This window comes from Hemiscyllium ocellatum, chromosome 16, assembly GCF_020745735.1.
Source record: "Hemiscyllium ocellatum isolate sHemOce1 chromosome 16, sHemOce1.pat.X.cur, whole genome shotgun sequence".
Taxonomy (NCBI): domain Eukaryota; kingdom Metazoa; phylum Chordata; class Chondrichthyes; order Orectolobiformes; family Hemiscylliidae; genus Hemiscyllium; species Hemiscyllium ocellatum.
The window spans coordinates 13,381,519-13,398,050 of record NC_083416.1 but is presented as its reverse complement, the minus strand read 5'-3'; the positions used below and the strand labels follow the sequence as shown (position 1 = coordinate 13,398,050).

Genomic DNA, 16,532 nt, shown 5'->3' with positions numbered 1-16,532 from the left:
CTTTCATTTTAGTGTTTCGTCCTAGACTTTTTCCCAAAGACAGTTCAACAATTATTTCAGTTACAACAGAAAACTGGGACGTTAAAATTGCAAGAAACTGAAAGTCTGTTATAACACACAATGGATATTTGAGCCAAATCTCCAATCTCAAGGTACAATCTGGAGCATCTCAGTAACTTGAACAAGTGATGGAATGCATTGTAACCCAAGACCTGGATTCTGGGGTAGGTGCAGATAGAAATAGTCAGCTGACATCTGATAAATTGCACACGCTTTCAGAAGATAGAACTATAATTACTTACGCGCTATTGCTTAAAACAGCTTAAGATCAGCACAAAAGACTGCTTTCCAAACAATTTAGAAAAAAAAATGGTTTATTGCAGTAAACATTTCAACTAGGCAACATTTCCAACACCTTAGTTAATAAAGTCACTTTGGAAACTTACATTTAAACACAAGTAAAAGCTTAAATGTTACAAACAAAACCCCTTTTGAGATCAGTGACTGACTTGGAAAATTACTGGTAACTAAATGCTAGTTTTTACAGAGTTGCTGTGGCACAGCCATTTGTTTGGACAATGACCATGCTACACATACTACGTCAGCTGTTTTTTTTTTAAGTTTTATTTTACACAACTGAATGATGAGTCAAAGCTTCCACTTCAACATGATGACAAGCTGGTACAAATGTGTCCATACTATATACAAAACTGGACAAAGCAGACACATTAATACTGCACACACGTTGATGTCTGGCAGATGGCTCATGCACAAGTCTCAGTTGATGGGCAGCCTGCTCATGCTCAGAAGAACTGTTTGATGTTATTTGGCAGAGCGTCTGGTTGGTTCTGATGCAGTGGGAGGTGGGGGAGGGCCTCGCCGATCTAGATCATCAATGTAGGCCATAATGAGCTTGCGTCTCTCCTCTGGCACACACTCCAACACCAAGTATCGTTTGTCATTCTGAAGGATCCTTTCAATGTCTTTTAAATGCTGATCTGACTCGTGCAGTAGCTTTTTTGACCTTGGAGAGAGTAAGAAAACCCAGCACAAATTTACTTGTGACAGATAATACAAGCTCTTCAGAAATCCATTCAACAAAAGCAACATGGTTCACTTCATAAGTTGTTCCATACTTTTGCGCCATCTCCCTCAGAAAATAATAGACAAAGTGTATCCCTACATGAGCAGAACAAAATCAGCTGCTATATTTATTCATTCATGGGATGTGATCACCAGTGGCTATAGCTCATCCCCAGACATCCTGAGAAGTTGGTGGTGAGTGTGCTGTAGATTTTTAATCTACCTTGGGGGATCTCCTCCAGCTCAATGTCTACCTCCTGTACTGTCAGTGCTGCTCTTAATTAGTTCTTTGTGAAAACTTATACCCTCACTAAATATCTCGACCCTACCCCCTTTCCATCAATGGTGTGTACACAACACACTGATTAAGGTTGATGGTAAACTTATATATTTGAAACTTTGGACATAAGAAACATTCAACTGCAGGACATAACATAATACAGCCTAATATTTAATATGTAACTTTTCTGGCTAGACAGGTAACCATTTGACTGTTTTTAGTCCAATCTGCCCCTCTTTGGTTGTTTTGAGATTAAACAATTTGACATTCGCTGTAAGATTTGAAAAGGTTTATTCCCTGACCAATGAAAATACCATGCGCATCAAAAACTGTACTAAGGACATGATGGACAATGGGTGCAGTTGTGCTCACACAGATTGATAATCAGAGTATGGAAACAGGCCTTTTGGTCCAACTCATCCAAGCCAATCACAGTGGACATTTTAATTGGTTGCTTTTGGTAACAAACATTTTATTAAAGCAAGTATGGCAATTAAATCCAAAATGCCACTCAGGCATGAGTTGACCTTCTTGAATAGGTATTTTTGTTGCTATTGAAGCATATAAAAATTATTTTCATTCACAAGACTCAACATGAAAAATTACACTTCTGTGATTGTCTCCCAATCCATAATACCTGTATAACTGAATATGCAAGTTACCCAGCTGAAGTGCGGATGCAGCTACGTGTTTCAAGAAGTTTTGCCTCTTGATTCAGCTCTAGTTACATGCACTTTCCTTCTCCTAGATTTGTGCATCTGTGCTAATAAATAGAGAAACAGGTGTCCTTTAGCAAATTAAACAAACACGCTGAATACTTACCAGATTTAAGTGATATGACTGGATGAGAATGTTTTGGTGGTGAATGTACCAAATTGAGAGAGACAAGAGTCCCAAAATAACACACACAATACTTGAGATCAATTTTGACTGCAACTACAGCTTCCTGAATAACAAACCAGAATTCTTACATACTTGGACATCTGGAAGTACACCAGATTTTGCTGGCAATGAAAGCTGTTAAAGGCAAACATTGAAAGTAGAAGTTTACTGTAGTCCCAAGTGACAGCAGGCATTATTCACCTGTAAGTAATAAATTTGGTCTCTTTCAACAGTGTCCTAAAGTCTGCTTTGGCTGTGATGTATTTATCTCGAATGTATTCTTCGAACTCTCTCTGCTTTTTCTGAAAGAAAGCACAAGTAAGCAAGTGAAGAATTGGATTGAGGTGAATGATTGAAAACTTTGCATCATTAACAGGCATGACCATTACCCTATCACTAGACGAGAACTTGATGCAGCGAGGATCCTCTTTGATGACCTTTTTCACTTCCTTCCATGTCGAGGTAAGTGTAATCTACATTTCAAAAAGAAACAAATGTGACTAACAAGTAGGGAACTGAAAACATTCACCAGCCATTAAGTGAGCCATATAAATACCGTGGATACAAGAGCAGCTATTCTGTGGTAGGGGACTCATGCATCAGAAACGTGATAACATCTTCCTAGATGAGTGTATTTCCAGTACCATTCAAGAAGCTCAAACCACTCATGACAAAGCAACCTGCCTGATTTATACACAATCCACTACAAACTTGAACAGTTTCCACCTGAGAATAACCTAACTGCAATGTGCAGCATCTAGAAAATGCATTACAGCAATGCTGCAAGGTTCCTTCAAGAGCACTTTCCAAACCCACAGTCTGTGCTCCCTGGAAGAGCAAGAGCAAATGATGCATGGGAAAATCATCAATGGCCTGATGGATACCATCATGACTTAGAGATACGTTGCTACAGAGGAACCTTGGATTATCTGGACGACACGGGTGGGGAGTATTTTGTTCGAATAATCGAACGTTTGGATATTGAATGCCGGATGATCGAGGTTCTTCTATACTGAGTTTAAGTCTGTGACCATGACTCATAATTACCCTCTCAAGGGCTGGCTTTGCAAGTAACTGCAATTGTGCAAAACCTGTTGTTCTTGTCCTCAATTTTATTCCTTATTTTCTGGTTTAATTATTTACATCTAAAAAGTTCTCCACAATTACTTTAGAAATTATTGACATTTGCCTGCATAAGTCAACTAATTCATTATAAATGAGATGTTTATATTTTAATGATAAAGCACTGTATAACTTCAATTATTATGAGGTGCAACATATAAGTAGTACTTCTTTGTATTTAAAGCACATAAATGTAGAGGTGTTCATACTATTATCCCATAAAGAATGAACTTGCTATCAGCACACAATTCACATTACCAAGCAGAACCATCAAGATATATAAAGATTCAGAAGGAAGGTTATTAACAGTGAATTAGTCACACGCACCGCTGAGGTTTCATCCAGAAGCTGTCTAAAATGCTCCCTCTTCTTCTTTGTAAGTGCCTCTATGTGCTCACTGAATAATTTTTCCTTCTCTTCCCGTTCCAGTAATGAAGCAGATTCCCAGCGGTGGTCTTTGCGAAGGGTCCTCCGAGTATCTGACCATGTCACATCGGAAGAACGGACCTATAGAACACACAGAAGCATGAACAATCACATTTTGTGAAAGAGGAAGAAACAGTGTTGTGTTTGCAGAATGTAAATATTGATTTTCTCAAAAAACAAGACAAACTCAAGTTAAAGCAAGGAGTTAGGTAGACACTCAAGTTGATATAATTTAAGGTTACGATGATATTTCAGTTATGGAGAATCACTCGCCAGTAAGGGAAGCAAAGCTGAACTTTCCCACCAAAGGGCATTGGAAAGCATGTTGTGTGAAAATTCAATGGAAAATAAGATGAGTTTCTGGAGAGAGATGTGACTAAGGGACAAGTTGAGAAATTTGACAGATAACCTTCATCTGAAAACAGAGGTACGGACATGTTGGATCAAAGACCCTTGCCTTACTCCCCCAAAATAATTTTACTTTGTAGTGTTTGATGCACTTGGTACTAGATACACTCCAAAAAAGGGAAAAAAGTCAAAAAGCAAAAATAAACCTACCAGATTTAAGCTATTTAGGAGATACAGCAAACTTTGTCTTAACTGGCACCTTACGAACCAGCACTCTCGACAATCTAGCAAAAATTACATACCTCAAATAACCAGAATTTTACTGTATTATCACAATCTCTGCAATGTCCAATTAGTCAGTTAAGGGCGCAAGTGCAAAGGCTCTCTGCCTTCAAAAAAAACTTTCCAGCAAAGTTGAGTTAAATGATTTATGCTGTAAATAAAGTATAATATTGGTGCGTTTACCCCCTGCATTATGTTTCTATTACGGAGTGTGTTTTTTCACATCGATTATGTGGACCTCTTGATCAATTTGAATATTTGGAAAATAAATGGAATACTCTAGTCCCATAGATGCCAAGTTAATAAAAGGTTTGCTGTAAAATCAATTCAAAGTAAATGAAAACTCCAATACAGCTGAATGAATATCATTTTAGCTGAAAACCTTTCACTCAAAAGGGGCAAACTGCCGCGTAATGATTATTGTTGTTGATGATGAAGTATAATTTTTAATAAAAGTCATCCAATTTCAGCTAAGTACTAAAACTGGTTCACCCAAAATAATAACAGGCAACCAGGAAAATATATTACTATATGGTACTATTTTACAACAAATCAACAATTTCTGCATGTAAATAGATACAATCAGGATTAGCGTTTGAGCAAACCTTTTTGCATACACAGACTTATTACCATATCAGACAGTAAGGCTTTGAAATTCTGGATGGCTTCCTCTCTCTTGTGCTGCTCTCGTTCCCGGTCAATTTCCTTGGTCTGCTCTGAACGAGCTTTCTGAACCTCTCTCTCCCTCTCTCGTAAACTTGCTTCGATTCGTGCCTGGCGCTCCAGTTCCTTCTCCTTATCAGAGTCTATGTGCTATCAAGGGGGAGCAAGATAGTGGAGTTTACTTGACTTTAAACAAACCACTGCATTTTAAATAAGAACAGTTCCTACAAATGCACAGTTTTTTCCTATTAAGCATGTTTAATGGCCATTGTGAGATGCACATCCAAGCAGGAGAAAGGAAGTAGGCAAGCTAAGACAATGCCAGTAACAAACATAAAATATCAATGCGATGATAAAAAGCTACAGGAAATCTCACACAAACAAATGTGCTTTAATACCATTCAACGCCTTGCACAACTAATTACTTATCTCTGCAAATCACTCCACATCACTAGCACTAACTGATTTAAAAAAAGTTAACATTTGGAAGAACAAATTCAGTCATTGTACTACTGGTCAGTTTACGTCAACATGGCATGAGAATGACAAGTGTCCACTATTATGCTTGACAGAAATCCTGACAGAACTGCTTCTGCCAGTCTTTAAAATATGTAGGTGCAGCTGGCAAGGCCAAAATTTAATGCTCATTGTCACTTAGCCAGTGGCACTAATAGGCCTCCTCCTCAAACTGAACTCTTCGCAGCATTTTTGATGAGAACAACTGAGCTTGCCAGATCATTTCACAGGATGGCTAATAGTCAACCTCACCATGTGGGACTGGCATCATATTTGGCTCATACAAACACATTTGAGGAAGAAATGTACAAGAATCTGCCAACTTAATTGTCACTTCTACAGCCACCAGATTTTTCAAAAGAAAATCTAGATTTAAAAACACAATATTCAAACTCTCAAAGTGGAGTGGTATTTGAATTCATGTTCTCAGGATTATTAGACAAGTAACATAGCTAATATAACAATACACCCGCACAAAGATGACCCAGTCTTTCCATTCAAACGAGACATGAAAATTCACAAAGCACAAGGCTGCAAAAAGACTTTTGACAGCACTCAAAATAATCAAGAGAGAAACACATGAACATAATTCCTTCTTCCCTGCCCATCACTGTATATTCCTTGCTTTCCTACTGGTTTTGACAGGTACAGGATGTGAAAGTCTGAATCATGTTGTGAAGCTGCTGCTTATGCCACACAATCTGGAATAAGTAACTATTAGCAGATTCATTCAGAGGAACACCTGCTGCAAGTACTCCAATCTGTTACTGGGGCCTTTTATCCCTATTGTTGAAGTAGTTGCTATTACTCTGCCAACTCAGTCAAAACACAGTCACCCAGAGATAGCAATGGAAACAACCTCATGGAAGTAGCTTCCAGAATAATCCAAATCATTCACTGATGTTGGTACTATAGATGTTATAAAAGGTAAGTAACCAAAGAACACCACAATTGTGATATTAAAGATAGCTTCAAAACAATTTCCTTTTCATCTCTTCTGGAGGCAATGGATCTTCACTGGTTCACAAGGCACAAGTTCCTACCTGTTGCTCTCCAACATTTCATTCCAATGATCATTCCTCACATGTAAGTATTGCTGCAAAGAGAGATACGCTGTTGAAGTTTATCTTTTGTATCTGTCAGGAAAAATGCAAGAATGCCAAATTTCAAATAAAGCAATTTATACTACAGGAGTGAAAGGGTGCTGATTGGTTGGAAAGTTGACTCTGATTGACCAAGGTTCTGCAATAGGGACAACATGGGGGAATTGTAGACTCAAGACTTTTAATTCAAAAAAGGTAGGAAACTTGGACATATTTCTTTTGGTTACAAACAACAGGCCCCATAATGTGAATGCACGCTGCATCTAGCAAGCATAAATACGCCATGCTTTGAGCTCAACTGAGAATCTTAAACTGGTTGTTAGTACAGCTATTAGTGCACTCAAGGTCATTCAATAAGTGTTCACCCAATCACAGTTGAACAACTGATATTTGACTTGTGTTTCCAGGCCAGCACAAAAAGCTGTTCTGCCCACCCCACAGCTGATTAATACGGAGCAGGAATTACAAAGTCAGTGAGACACCAGATGTGCAGGCTGTTCATCCAAACAATTGGCTAATAAAATCAAACAGCTTGTCCCATAGTTTTTCATAACAGGCAGAGTAGACAGACTCAACCTGCCCTCAGTGCTTGTAGAACCCGAAGTAAATGTCTTCTTTTAGAAATGATTCTGTGGTTGGGCAACATTTTCTAAAGTTAAAAAAGTAGTAAGTGTGCTAGTAGCTAAATCAACTACCAGTTTAAGATGATTAGTTGAGTTTGTAACATGACTCATTTACACTGGTAGAAATGACATCCATTCAGGTTCAGGAACATGTACACCCTTTGCTTTCTCCATAACGATGCATCAACCAAAGTTAACTTGTTAACCAATCAGCATCCATTCCTCCTTTCGCATAAACAGTTGTGATTGAAGTCTGGCATTCTTGGACTTGTTCTGGTGAGTGCAAGGCAAAGAAGCTTCAACAACATACCTCTTTTCAGTAACAGTCAAATTGTGCATTGTGCGTCAGTGGCTTTGGACTATGGACAGTGACACAGACAAATCCCTGTCCTTATCTACACTCCTACATTCTATTCAATGCCAGCAATCGTTGTCAGGATCAGCAAGCCTCAATGCCATCAGGCCACACAAGGTGGATAAACAACATCTTTTGCAGCTAGCTACTGAGTTCACTAAGACCTGTATGGCTCAGAATTTCACTTGGCATTGACCCACTGAAATCAATGGAGAAGCACGCTTGCACAGTTTTTAATGCACAACTCTTACCTTAGCTAGTTTCTCCATATACTGCTTAAAGAAATCCTCCCTTAGCCCAGAGCTATCCACAGCTTTATAACGTGAGTCACTTTCAAATTTCTCCTTCACTTTGCTCCAACGTAACTGACTGTCCAGGTGATGTTCAGATAACATGTCGAAGAAGTTGCCCTTTATCTGTTCAGTATTGAATATTGCATAGAGAATTTGATGTGGGGAGAAATGAAGAATAAATCCAAGTCAGAAAACAGTTTTGCAACTGTGTTATTTTAGTCACCATTGCATTTACTCACCTCACACTGAAGGAAAGTGAATACACCCTCCACACTAAAGTTCTAACTACTTTCATACGATATTGCATTAAATCATTATATTTATTTTATAGATCTATGCCTAGTTATAGGAGATCAAATTTTTTAAGGGGCAGGCAGAGTGTTTATCCCTTTATCAAATCCTTCAAAATTAACTACAAATTATAAGTTTTAGCTCTACTGAATTAACCTTTCAAAAATAGCTTTTCTAAAAAAAATGGTGCTAATACGTTCATTGTTTGCAATTTCTTTTACATCTTGGGATTAATAAGTTCTTGATTTATTTCAACATATTAATTGAGCAACTGGCACCATTTGCTATAGGTTAGTGAGTGGGATGCTCACATGCCAGTTAATACTGCTCTCAGATCCAAAGTTACAATGCAATGAAGTTGGGCTGAACGCTGCTCAGCTCAAGATGGATGTGCTTCAGCTGGCAGCCAGAGACAGAGAGCTCACTCCAGGACTGCAGAATACTAAGCTAACAAAGAGTTTCAAACTCATGACAATCCTGTTTTGAGAGGCCTATGTTTGTTTCTGAAGTCAAATTTTCCAAACTAATTTGAAATTAACTACATATTAAATATTCAATTCTGTTCTTGGAGCAAAACAGGCTCGGTGACTGGACACCACTTTTCAGACAATCTACTTCCACTAAAATGCAACAACGACAATATGATTTAATTGTTTAAGGATCATTTTAAAATTAGATACCAATACAGTAGCTGCAGACAATTTGTGTACAAAATGGATGAAACTCATCACAAATTAAAAAGCCCAGAAATATAGTAAAATTATTTTGTATAAATCCACAATTGGTGGAAACAGTTTTTTTAAATAAACACAATAGAGATATAAAAAATATACATTTGAAACCGATCTATGTTATAAATTCTAGGAACATTGCAGCTGATTTTAAAATATGGAGATTTTAAATGCACGATTAAATTGACATACAGCAACTTCAATGCAGTCTATATGACTGGGGATTATATATAACTACCAGTTAAGATAATTACTTATTAGTGTTTTAAATTAAGCATATAATCAGTATACGGATATGTGAAGCTTGCTGAGTCTAAATATAGTTAAACTATCCATTGATTCAGTACTTTGGTTGCTGCTGAAAATGAACAACAAAGTGAAAGAACTGAAACATTCTTAACCAAATGTCTTTCCCTACTTGAAAGCTTACTTCAAGAACTAAACAAATGTTTTCCAGTTAGAATGGAAAAGATCCTTTCACGCACACTGCATATGATGGATTTTACTGGTAGCACTGCTCAAACATTTATCACTCTTAATTTTAAGGATATTTTAAGATGATGCTTCAGAAGCAAAGCTGTACTTACTGATATATTAGAAATATTAAACTGAAAATGGAGTAGGAACAGGAGGGATATGCAACTGGCAAGCTCAGCTGGTGTTTAAGGACCAAATGTGCACTTGTTTAATGCCATTTGAAATTTAAACTCAAACCTAGGGAACGTCAGTACTAATGAAAGGATCAGTAGTCAGCACTGACATCAGGTACTCATGACTTGCAGTGAACTAAATCCCAGCAAGGTACCTTCTCAACAAGGCTGACCGTTCAGTGGCAAGCTTCAGACAGCAATATCTTGTACATTGAACACCCATGAGGTGCTGGGCAGTATATAAAAGCACAGGATTTTAAGCAGTTATCAAATTTGCCACTTTGCTTAAATATGTAAAAGGTGGCCCAACTGCATGAAACAATGCTGGGTAAACTGACAGAAGGCAACACATTGTCACATTCTGTTCCTTCAGTCTTGGTCAGCTAAAGGAAATGTCATGTAATTTTTATCCCATACATTTTAGGTTAATTCATTTCTTCCCCTCACCCTCACCCACTTAACTTGGTCTCCTCCTGCTAAGATGCTCACTCTTTTTGAGGTCCAATTTCATGGACATTGTGAATCTGATCCAAGTAGCTATTCTGTGCAGGAATGCCTCAACTGTCCATATTGCAGTTTATTTGACCACATGGGAATGTAATAGCTGAGTTGAGTTCAATATCCACAGTTCCAGCAGAGGTTACTGAGGAGCAATCAGGAAAGATAATGAATCTAAGTTTGCTGATAATGCTAAGTTAGTTGGGAACGTCAGGTATGGGAACACATGAAGTTGCAAGGGTTACAGAGAGATTGCATGGGTGGACAATAAGGCGGCACATGGAGTATAATGTGGGAAATGAGAGAATGTTCACCTGATCAATAAAAAATGCAATTTTTAAAAAAATGGCATGAAACTTTCAAACTTTCATATTCAGGGAAAAAAAAATGAGTGCACTGTGACTAGGAGTATAAAATTGGCATAACAATACATAATATAATTTAGGTGGCAAAAGACATGTGATTTTTATTGCAAGGCGATTGGAGTCCAAGAATAAGGAAATCTTCCTAAACTTGTATAGGGCTTTGGTGAGACCACACACCTGGAAAACCGATAAAAACAAAGTGATGGACAGATTGAATAGCATTTGTGGGCAGACAAAAAGTGTTAATATTTCGCCTCCTATTATTGCATTCAAAATGTGAAAGCAGTTTCTCTCTCCAAAGATGTGCCAGACGTGCTGAGCCTCGATAGCACTTAATGAATTTAAGATCTCTAGTAGTGGCAATGCTTTGCTTTTAACTGGAAAACTATGTGCAGTTTTGACCTTTACATTTAAAGAAGGATCAACTGCCATGGAGGCAGTTTCATCAAAGGCTCACTGGATTGGTTTATGGGATAAGGGTTGTCCTATGTTGACACTCAAACTAATTGAGCCCGGTATTCTCTGGAGTTTAGAGGAATAAGAGGTATTCTTGTGAAATATACAATTTGAAAAGAGAGTTGAGTGTTTTTTTGCTGGCTAGGACATTTAAAGCACAGGGGTCATAGTCTCAAGATAAAAAGACAATCATTTCAGACTATGTTGATGAGGGATTTCTTCAATCATTGGAATTGTGAAACTTTGGAATTATCTGCAACGTGTCAGAGTTTGCAGATGACACTAAGATGAGTGGTAGAGGAGTGTGAAACTTTGCAAAGGGACATAGTTTAAGTAAGTGAGCAAAGGTCAGGCAGATGGACTACAATGTTAACAAACATGAAGTCATCCATTTTGGTAGGAATAACAGTAAAAAGGAATTTTACTTGAATGGTAAGAAACTGCAGCATGTGCTGTGCAGAGGGATCTGGGTGTCCTTGTGTATGAAACACAGAAGGTTGCAGGTGCCACAGGTAATTAAGGTGGCAAATTTTACCTTTCATTGCTAAAAGGATTGAGCTTAAAAGCAGAGATGTAATGTTGCAGCTGTATAAGATGCTGGTGAGGCCACACCTGGAATACTGCACGCAGTTTTGGTCTCCTTACATAAGAAAGGATGTACTGGCACTGGAGGGGGTGCAGAGGTGGTTCACTAAGTTGATTCTGGAGTTAAGGAGAGACTGAATACACTGGGATTAGATTCATTGGAATTTAGAAGAATGAGGGGGAACCTTATAGAAACATATAAAATTATGAAGGGAATAGATAAGATAGAATTGGAGAGGATGTTTCCACTGGTGGGTGAAACTATGACAAGAGGGCATAGCCTCAAAATTAGAGGGAGTTGATTTAGAACAGATTCGGGAGGGAACTAATTCACCCAGGGGGTTGGGAATCTATGGAATTCCCTGCCCAGTGAATTAGTTGAGGCTTCCTCAGTACATATTTTTAAAGCTAAGATAGATAAATTTTTGAACAGTGGAAGAATTAAAGGTTATGGTGAGAGGGCGGGTAAGTGGACCCGAAGCCATGAGAAGATCAGCCAATGGTCTTATGGAATGGCGGAGCAGGCTCAAAAGGGTCAGATGGCCTTCTCCTGCCCAAATGGTTTATGAATACTGCATTAATGAATATAACTAAGATCAGAAACAATAACTTTCTCGTGGTATCAATGGATGTGGGCAATGTGCAAACAAATAGATAGATGAACACCATGACTGTTTTGAATGGAATGGGAGAACTGGCTCAAGGGGCTGAATGGTCTGGACCAGCTCCTATTTCTGACATCCTTAAAAAGAATGATGAGAATGGTGCTGTGGATGAGGGACTTCAATTATATGGATAGATTGGCAATGCTGGACTGTTCTTCAAATGACAGATTTGAGAGGTAGATGTGATATGTTGGAGGTGGTCTAAATCATGAGGGAGCGAGACAGAGAAATAAGGGGAATACTGTTTTCACTGTTAGAAGGTGAGAGACAGTCTCTTAAAGGAGTGGCAAAAGAACCAGAGATGAAATGAGTAATGACCCATTTTTATGGAATGAGCAGCAGAATACACTGCGGCACACTGAGGTGAAGGCAGCTTCAAACATGGCTGTCAAGAGGGTGTTGGATGATTATCTAAAGAACTGAAATGCAGGACTACATGAAAAAGGCAGGAGACTGGAACAAGCTAAGCTACTCTTCAGAGGACTGGCTTGGGCATAAAAGGCTAAATGGCCTTTTTCTGTGTTAAACCAATCTATGATTTTATAATTCTAGGAGTGGAAACAAGTTTTTGATTTCACAGCTCTGTAGCCTCACCTCATTCAGGGCAGTAAGGAAAATGATGAAACCACTATGGTCTGAATTTAGTGAACTGAGCAAGGTTTCTGCAGCCAACTATATGTGATCCTTTCCAACTATGCAAAGGAGAGCTACAAAATGTTGTTTTACCTAACACTTAAACTTGCCAGTTCTTCAGAGACAAAGTTAGCAACAGAAAAGGGGGTTTTGTTGGGTGGGGCAGAGGAGGTGTGAACAGAGAGGATGGTAACATGTAAACTAAACAAAGCATTTTTGCTTTAACAACTGATGAAACATAATTTAACGCCAATACTCCAAGTCCTGGAGAAGACTGAGAAAGCTTCACAACATAGTCCGATACTATTACATATTGTAACTTGTTTTAGAACAACAAGACTAATTACAGATAGAAACACAAGTTAAAATACCTTTACAAGAGTTAGCAATAGAATAAAAGTTGAACACGATCTGGTTCTATCCAGATCTATTTTTTTTTTGATTGTTTTGTCTTAACACATTTCTGGGCACAACTCTCACTTCACAAGGAAAAGAACTAAAAAAATGTAAAGTACCAGAGCTGCGGGAGGCTAAAGTCACCACACAGAGAAACACCAATGCTTTCCTCACTAGGGATTCCCATAATACTTTGCTTGTCAGTGATTGACAGCTGTCAGACTGAACTGATTGATAGGCCGCACAGCACAAAACTGTAAAGACTATTCTCGTTATAAAACAGAATACATAAAATGGTTACAAAATGGCTTTAGAAAACATCAAAATGCAAAAGATCAACAAGTTACAATTTTTAAGAAAACAGATTTTATCAATAAACATGCAACTTTCAAATAAAAACATTTACAAGTAAAATCTTTACTGTAGTACTGCAGTCAAATTTAAATTAGGCAATTTTTACTATTTCCAAAACCATTTAATATATTACCCTCTGAAAAGCATAATCATTATAAGCAGCTTCAGTCAAGATTTCTAAAAAAGAATATAAAAAATGTTAACGTTCACTTGTTAATTCTTTATATAATTTATGGACAAAATTTACATGAATAGCAGATATTCAACATTCTCCTGTTGCAAATGTCACAAATGATTAGGCTTCAGAGGTTGAAAGAATCACATTCACACAGCACACAGGGACTTTTGGGAAGGCTGCAGTGCGTTACTATCATAATGCTATTGATGCCTCCTCCCTACCAAGCTGCATCCCAGTGGAAACCACATCCCCAGGGCACTTCACACCACAGCAACACAACATTCAAAATTCATTAATTTTTAACACATGACCTTTATTTTAGATACGCATTGATTTATACATTGGATTTTTTCCCCCTCAAAAGATAAAACTACTGCTCGGAAACCCAACAAAGATAAAAGTGCACTCTGAAATACACAAATACTAATTAAAAAGGGAGATTTTGGTTAGCATGGTTTCTACTGGGAGAGTCTGGTGTCCCTTACATTCGCACGCCCACCACTCACTCCACTGGAACTACAACCACCTTACCTTCTCTGTCCGACTCTTCGAGTCTTCCTTCTCTCGTTTCCTCACGCTGGTAATAAACTCGATAAACATACTTTCCCGATCTTTCATCTTTTCAATAGCTTTGAATCTGGAATCTTTGCCATATTTGGCAGCAAAGTCACTGAATGTGGATCTAAATTTGTGAAATATTTAAAATCAGAATTTAATAGTTTTGGAGCCGGTATTCTGTGATATAATAAAGCAGGCAATCCAGAGAAGAGACTTGAGCCAATTAAACTTGCTCTGCCACATCATTAATCATGGTAGTTTCATCTTAATTACACTGCTTTCTTTTCAAATACCAACATTCTATATTGAGTTCCCTCTATACATTCCAATTGATTTGGCACCTACAATCTTCTTCTGTAGCAGCGTATTTTCAATACATTTTTGAAAAAAATTCTTATTCTCTTTTGAGCAGCTTAGCAAAGATTGTTGCTGTTGCTCTACAATAAAACCAGTCCATTTCCTAGGCTGATATAATGCAATCCTCATTAAATTTCACAATGTTATGAACCATTTCTGAGTTGCAGTTAAGTTAAGCATTCACAGTAGAGACTGGCCCTCTTGCTGTATGAGCTCTTGGTTGGGTTACTGCAGCTTAGGTGCCATTCTTGAGATGGAAAGAGTTGACTGTTAAACATGGAGCTGACTAATTATGCATTTGCACCTCACTCACACAAGCCCATTTGCTGCAGGGTTAACCAAAGATGGCATGATCAAGATCAAAAATCAAGATCTGCTCAATTCTCATGTGCCCTGGGGGGTAGTGAGCTTTATTGCAGTTAACACAAATGGCTCCTCAGATAGAACTGTTTATCTCAGGACAAAGTAGGAAACAGAACCCAAGATCTTCTACTTTTTTTTAAGCATTCATTCACGGGATGAGTGCATTACTTTCCAAGTCAGTATTTAATGCCAGTTTAAGAGTCAACCATATCGCTGTGGGTCTGGAGTCACTTGTAGATCAGTCCAAGTGAGGATGACAGATGGGATGGAAAAGACATTAGTGAACTAGATGGCTTTTTCAACAATTGGCAATGGTTTCATGGTCATCAGTAGATTCCTAATTCTAGTTTTTTTTTTATTGAATTGAAATTTCACCAACTGCCATGAAGGGATTTGGGTCCCCAAAACATTAACTGAGTTTCAAGAATAATACCACTAGGCCACTGTCTTTCCACCTCTAGTCTACAGGACTGAGTATTAGTAGGTGTATAGGAAAGGAGGGCTAAATGACCTCTTCCCACTATATCATCAAGGCATCACACCAGCTCTTTCAACATTCGTCCCAGTTCTCCAACGCACATCATTTGTTTCACACACAGGCATCACATAGAGTCAATCATGAGATATTATGCTAATCCTTTTAGAAGCAACAATCCATTCTGAATGAAGTTTAATCCAACTTAATCTTAAATTCTAATTATATCCAATCTTATTCATGGCAAGTCCATTATCTAGGAGAATTATAATTCAAAACAATTAATCTATTTCATAAAATGCCCTTGCTATGTGAAGAAAGCTCAATATATTCTTTGTAGAAGGCTATGATCAGTTAGCAAAACATTTAGGACATAAAAGAATACCAGAAAGTTTGTAAATTAAAGTTGGATCTCACTAATACAACTCAATTTCTTTTTGTTTATGATGCTGCAGAACAATGGAGTATAAACTTAGAATTTCAAGAAAAAAGGAAATTTTCATGTAAGAATCTTTTTCTTCAAAGTCCTCTTCCATATATATATATATATATATATAAAAATAACATCACGAACCTATTGTTATTAATGTATAATTCCTCATCTGATGGCTATTTTGTTGCACTGTCTCTCAAAGCTGCTCTGCTGGCATCAGTGACAGATTCGTCTGCATTTTAAGGGAAGTTTAATTTAATTCAAAAACAGGTGAGAACTTAATAAATATGGGAGCCTTTTCAGCTATGCAACAATCAAAACGTGCATTGTTGACAATGATAGCCAGCCCAAAGTACATGCATCCATTGGCAGTTAACTCCTTTTGGTCATTCCAAAACTGGGATCTAAAATCAACATGAACAGAATAATTTAGCTTGCTATCTCTCAATGTCACCAAACATGCATTGAGGAGAAAGATGTGAGCTGGCTGGCCTTCAACATGCATCAACTTCAACATCATTTGAGCCCATAGCTAGAGTTCATCTGGAGGAGCAAAGAAGTTTACCTA

At 37.8% G+C, this 16,532-nt stretch overlaps 1 protein-coding gene across 6 annotated transcripts in view; it reads right to left on the bottom strand.

The window, feature by feature from the left end:
- Positions 1-377: 377 nt before the first annotated feature.
- Positions 378-16,532, bottom strand: part of LOC132823340 (transcription elongation regulator 1-like) — a 106,136-nt gene continuing 89,981 nt past the window's right edge. For all 6 annotated transcript variants that reach the window (XM_060837044.1, XM_060837045.1, XM_060837047.1 and 3 more), the window contains 7 exons: positions 14,310-14,460; positions 7,935-8,099; positions 5,054-5,236; positions 3,695-3,874; positions 2,635-2,718; positions 2,447-2,547; positions 378-1,024 (listed from right to left, as the gene is read on the bottom strand). In XM_060837044.1, coding sequence (XP_060693027.1) covers positions 823-1,024; positions 2,447-2,547; positions 2,635-2,718; positions 3,695-3,874; positions 5,054-5,236; positions 7,935-8,099; positions 14,310-14,460 — 1,066 coding nt within the window. In that variant the 3' untranslated portion in view covers positions 378-822. The remainder of the gene's footprint in view (positions 1,025-2,446; positions 2,548-2,634; positions 2,719-3,694; positions 3,875-5,053; positions 5,237-7,934; positions 8,100-14,309; positions 14,461-16,532) is intronic.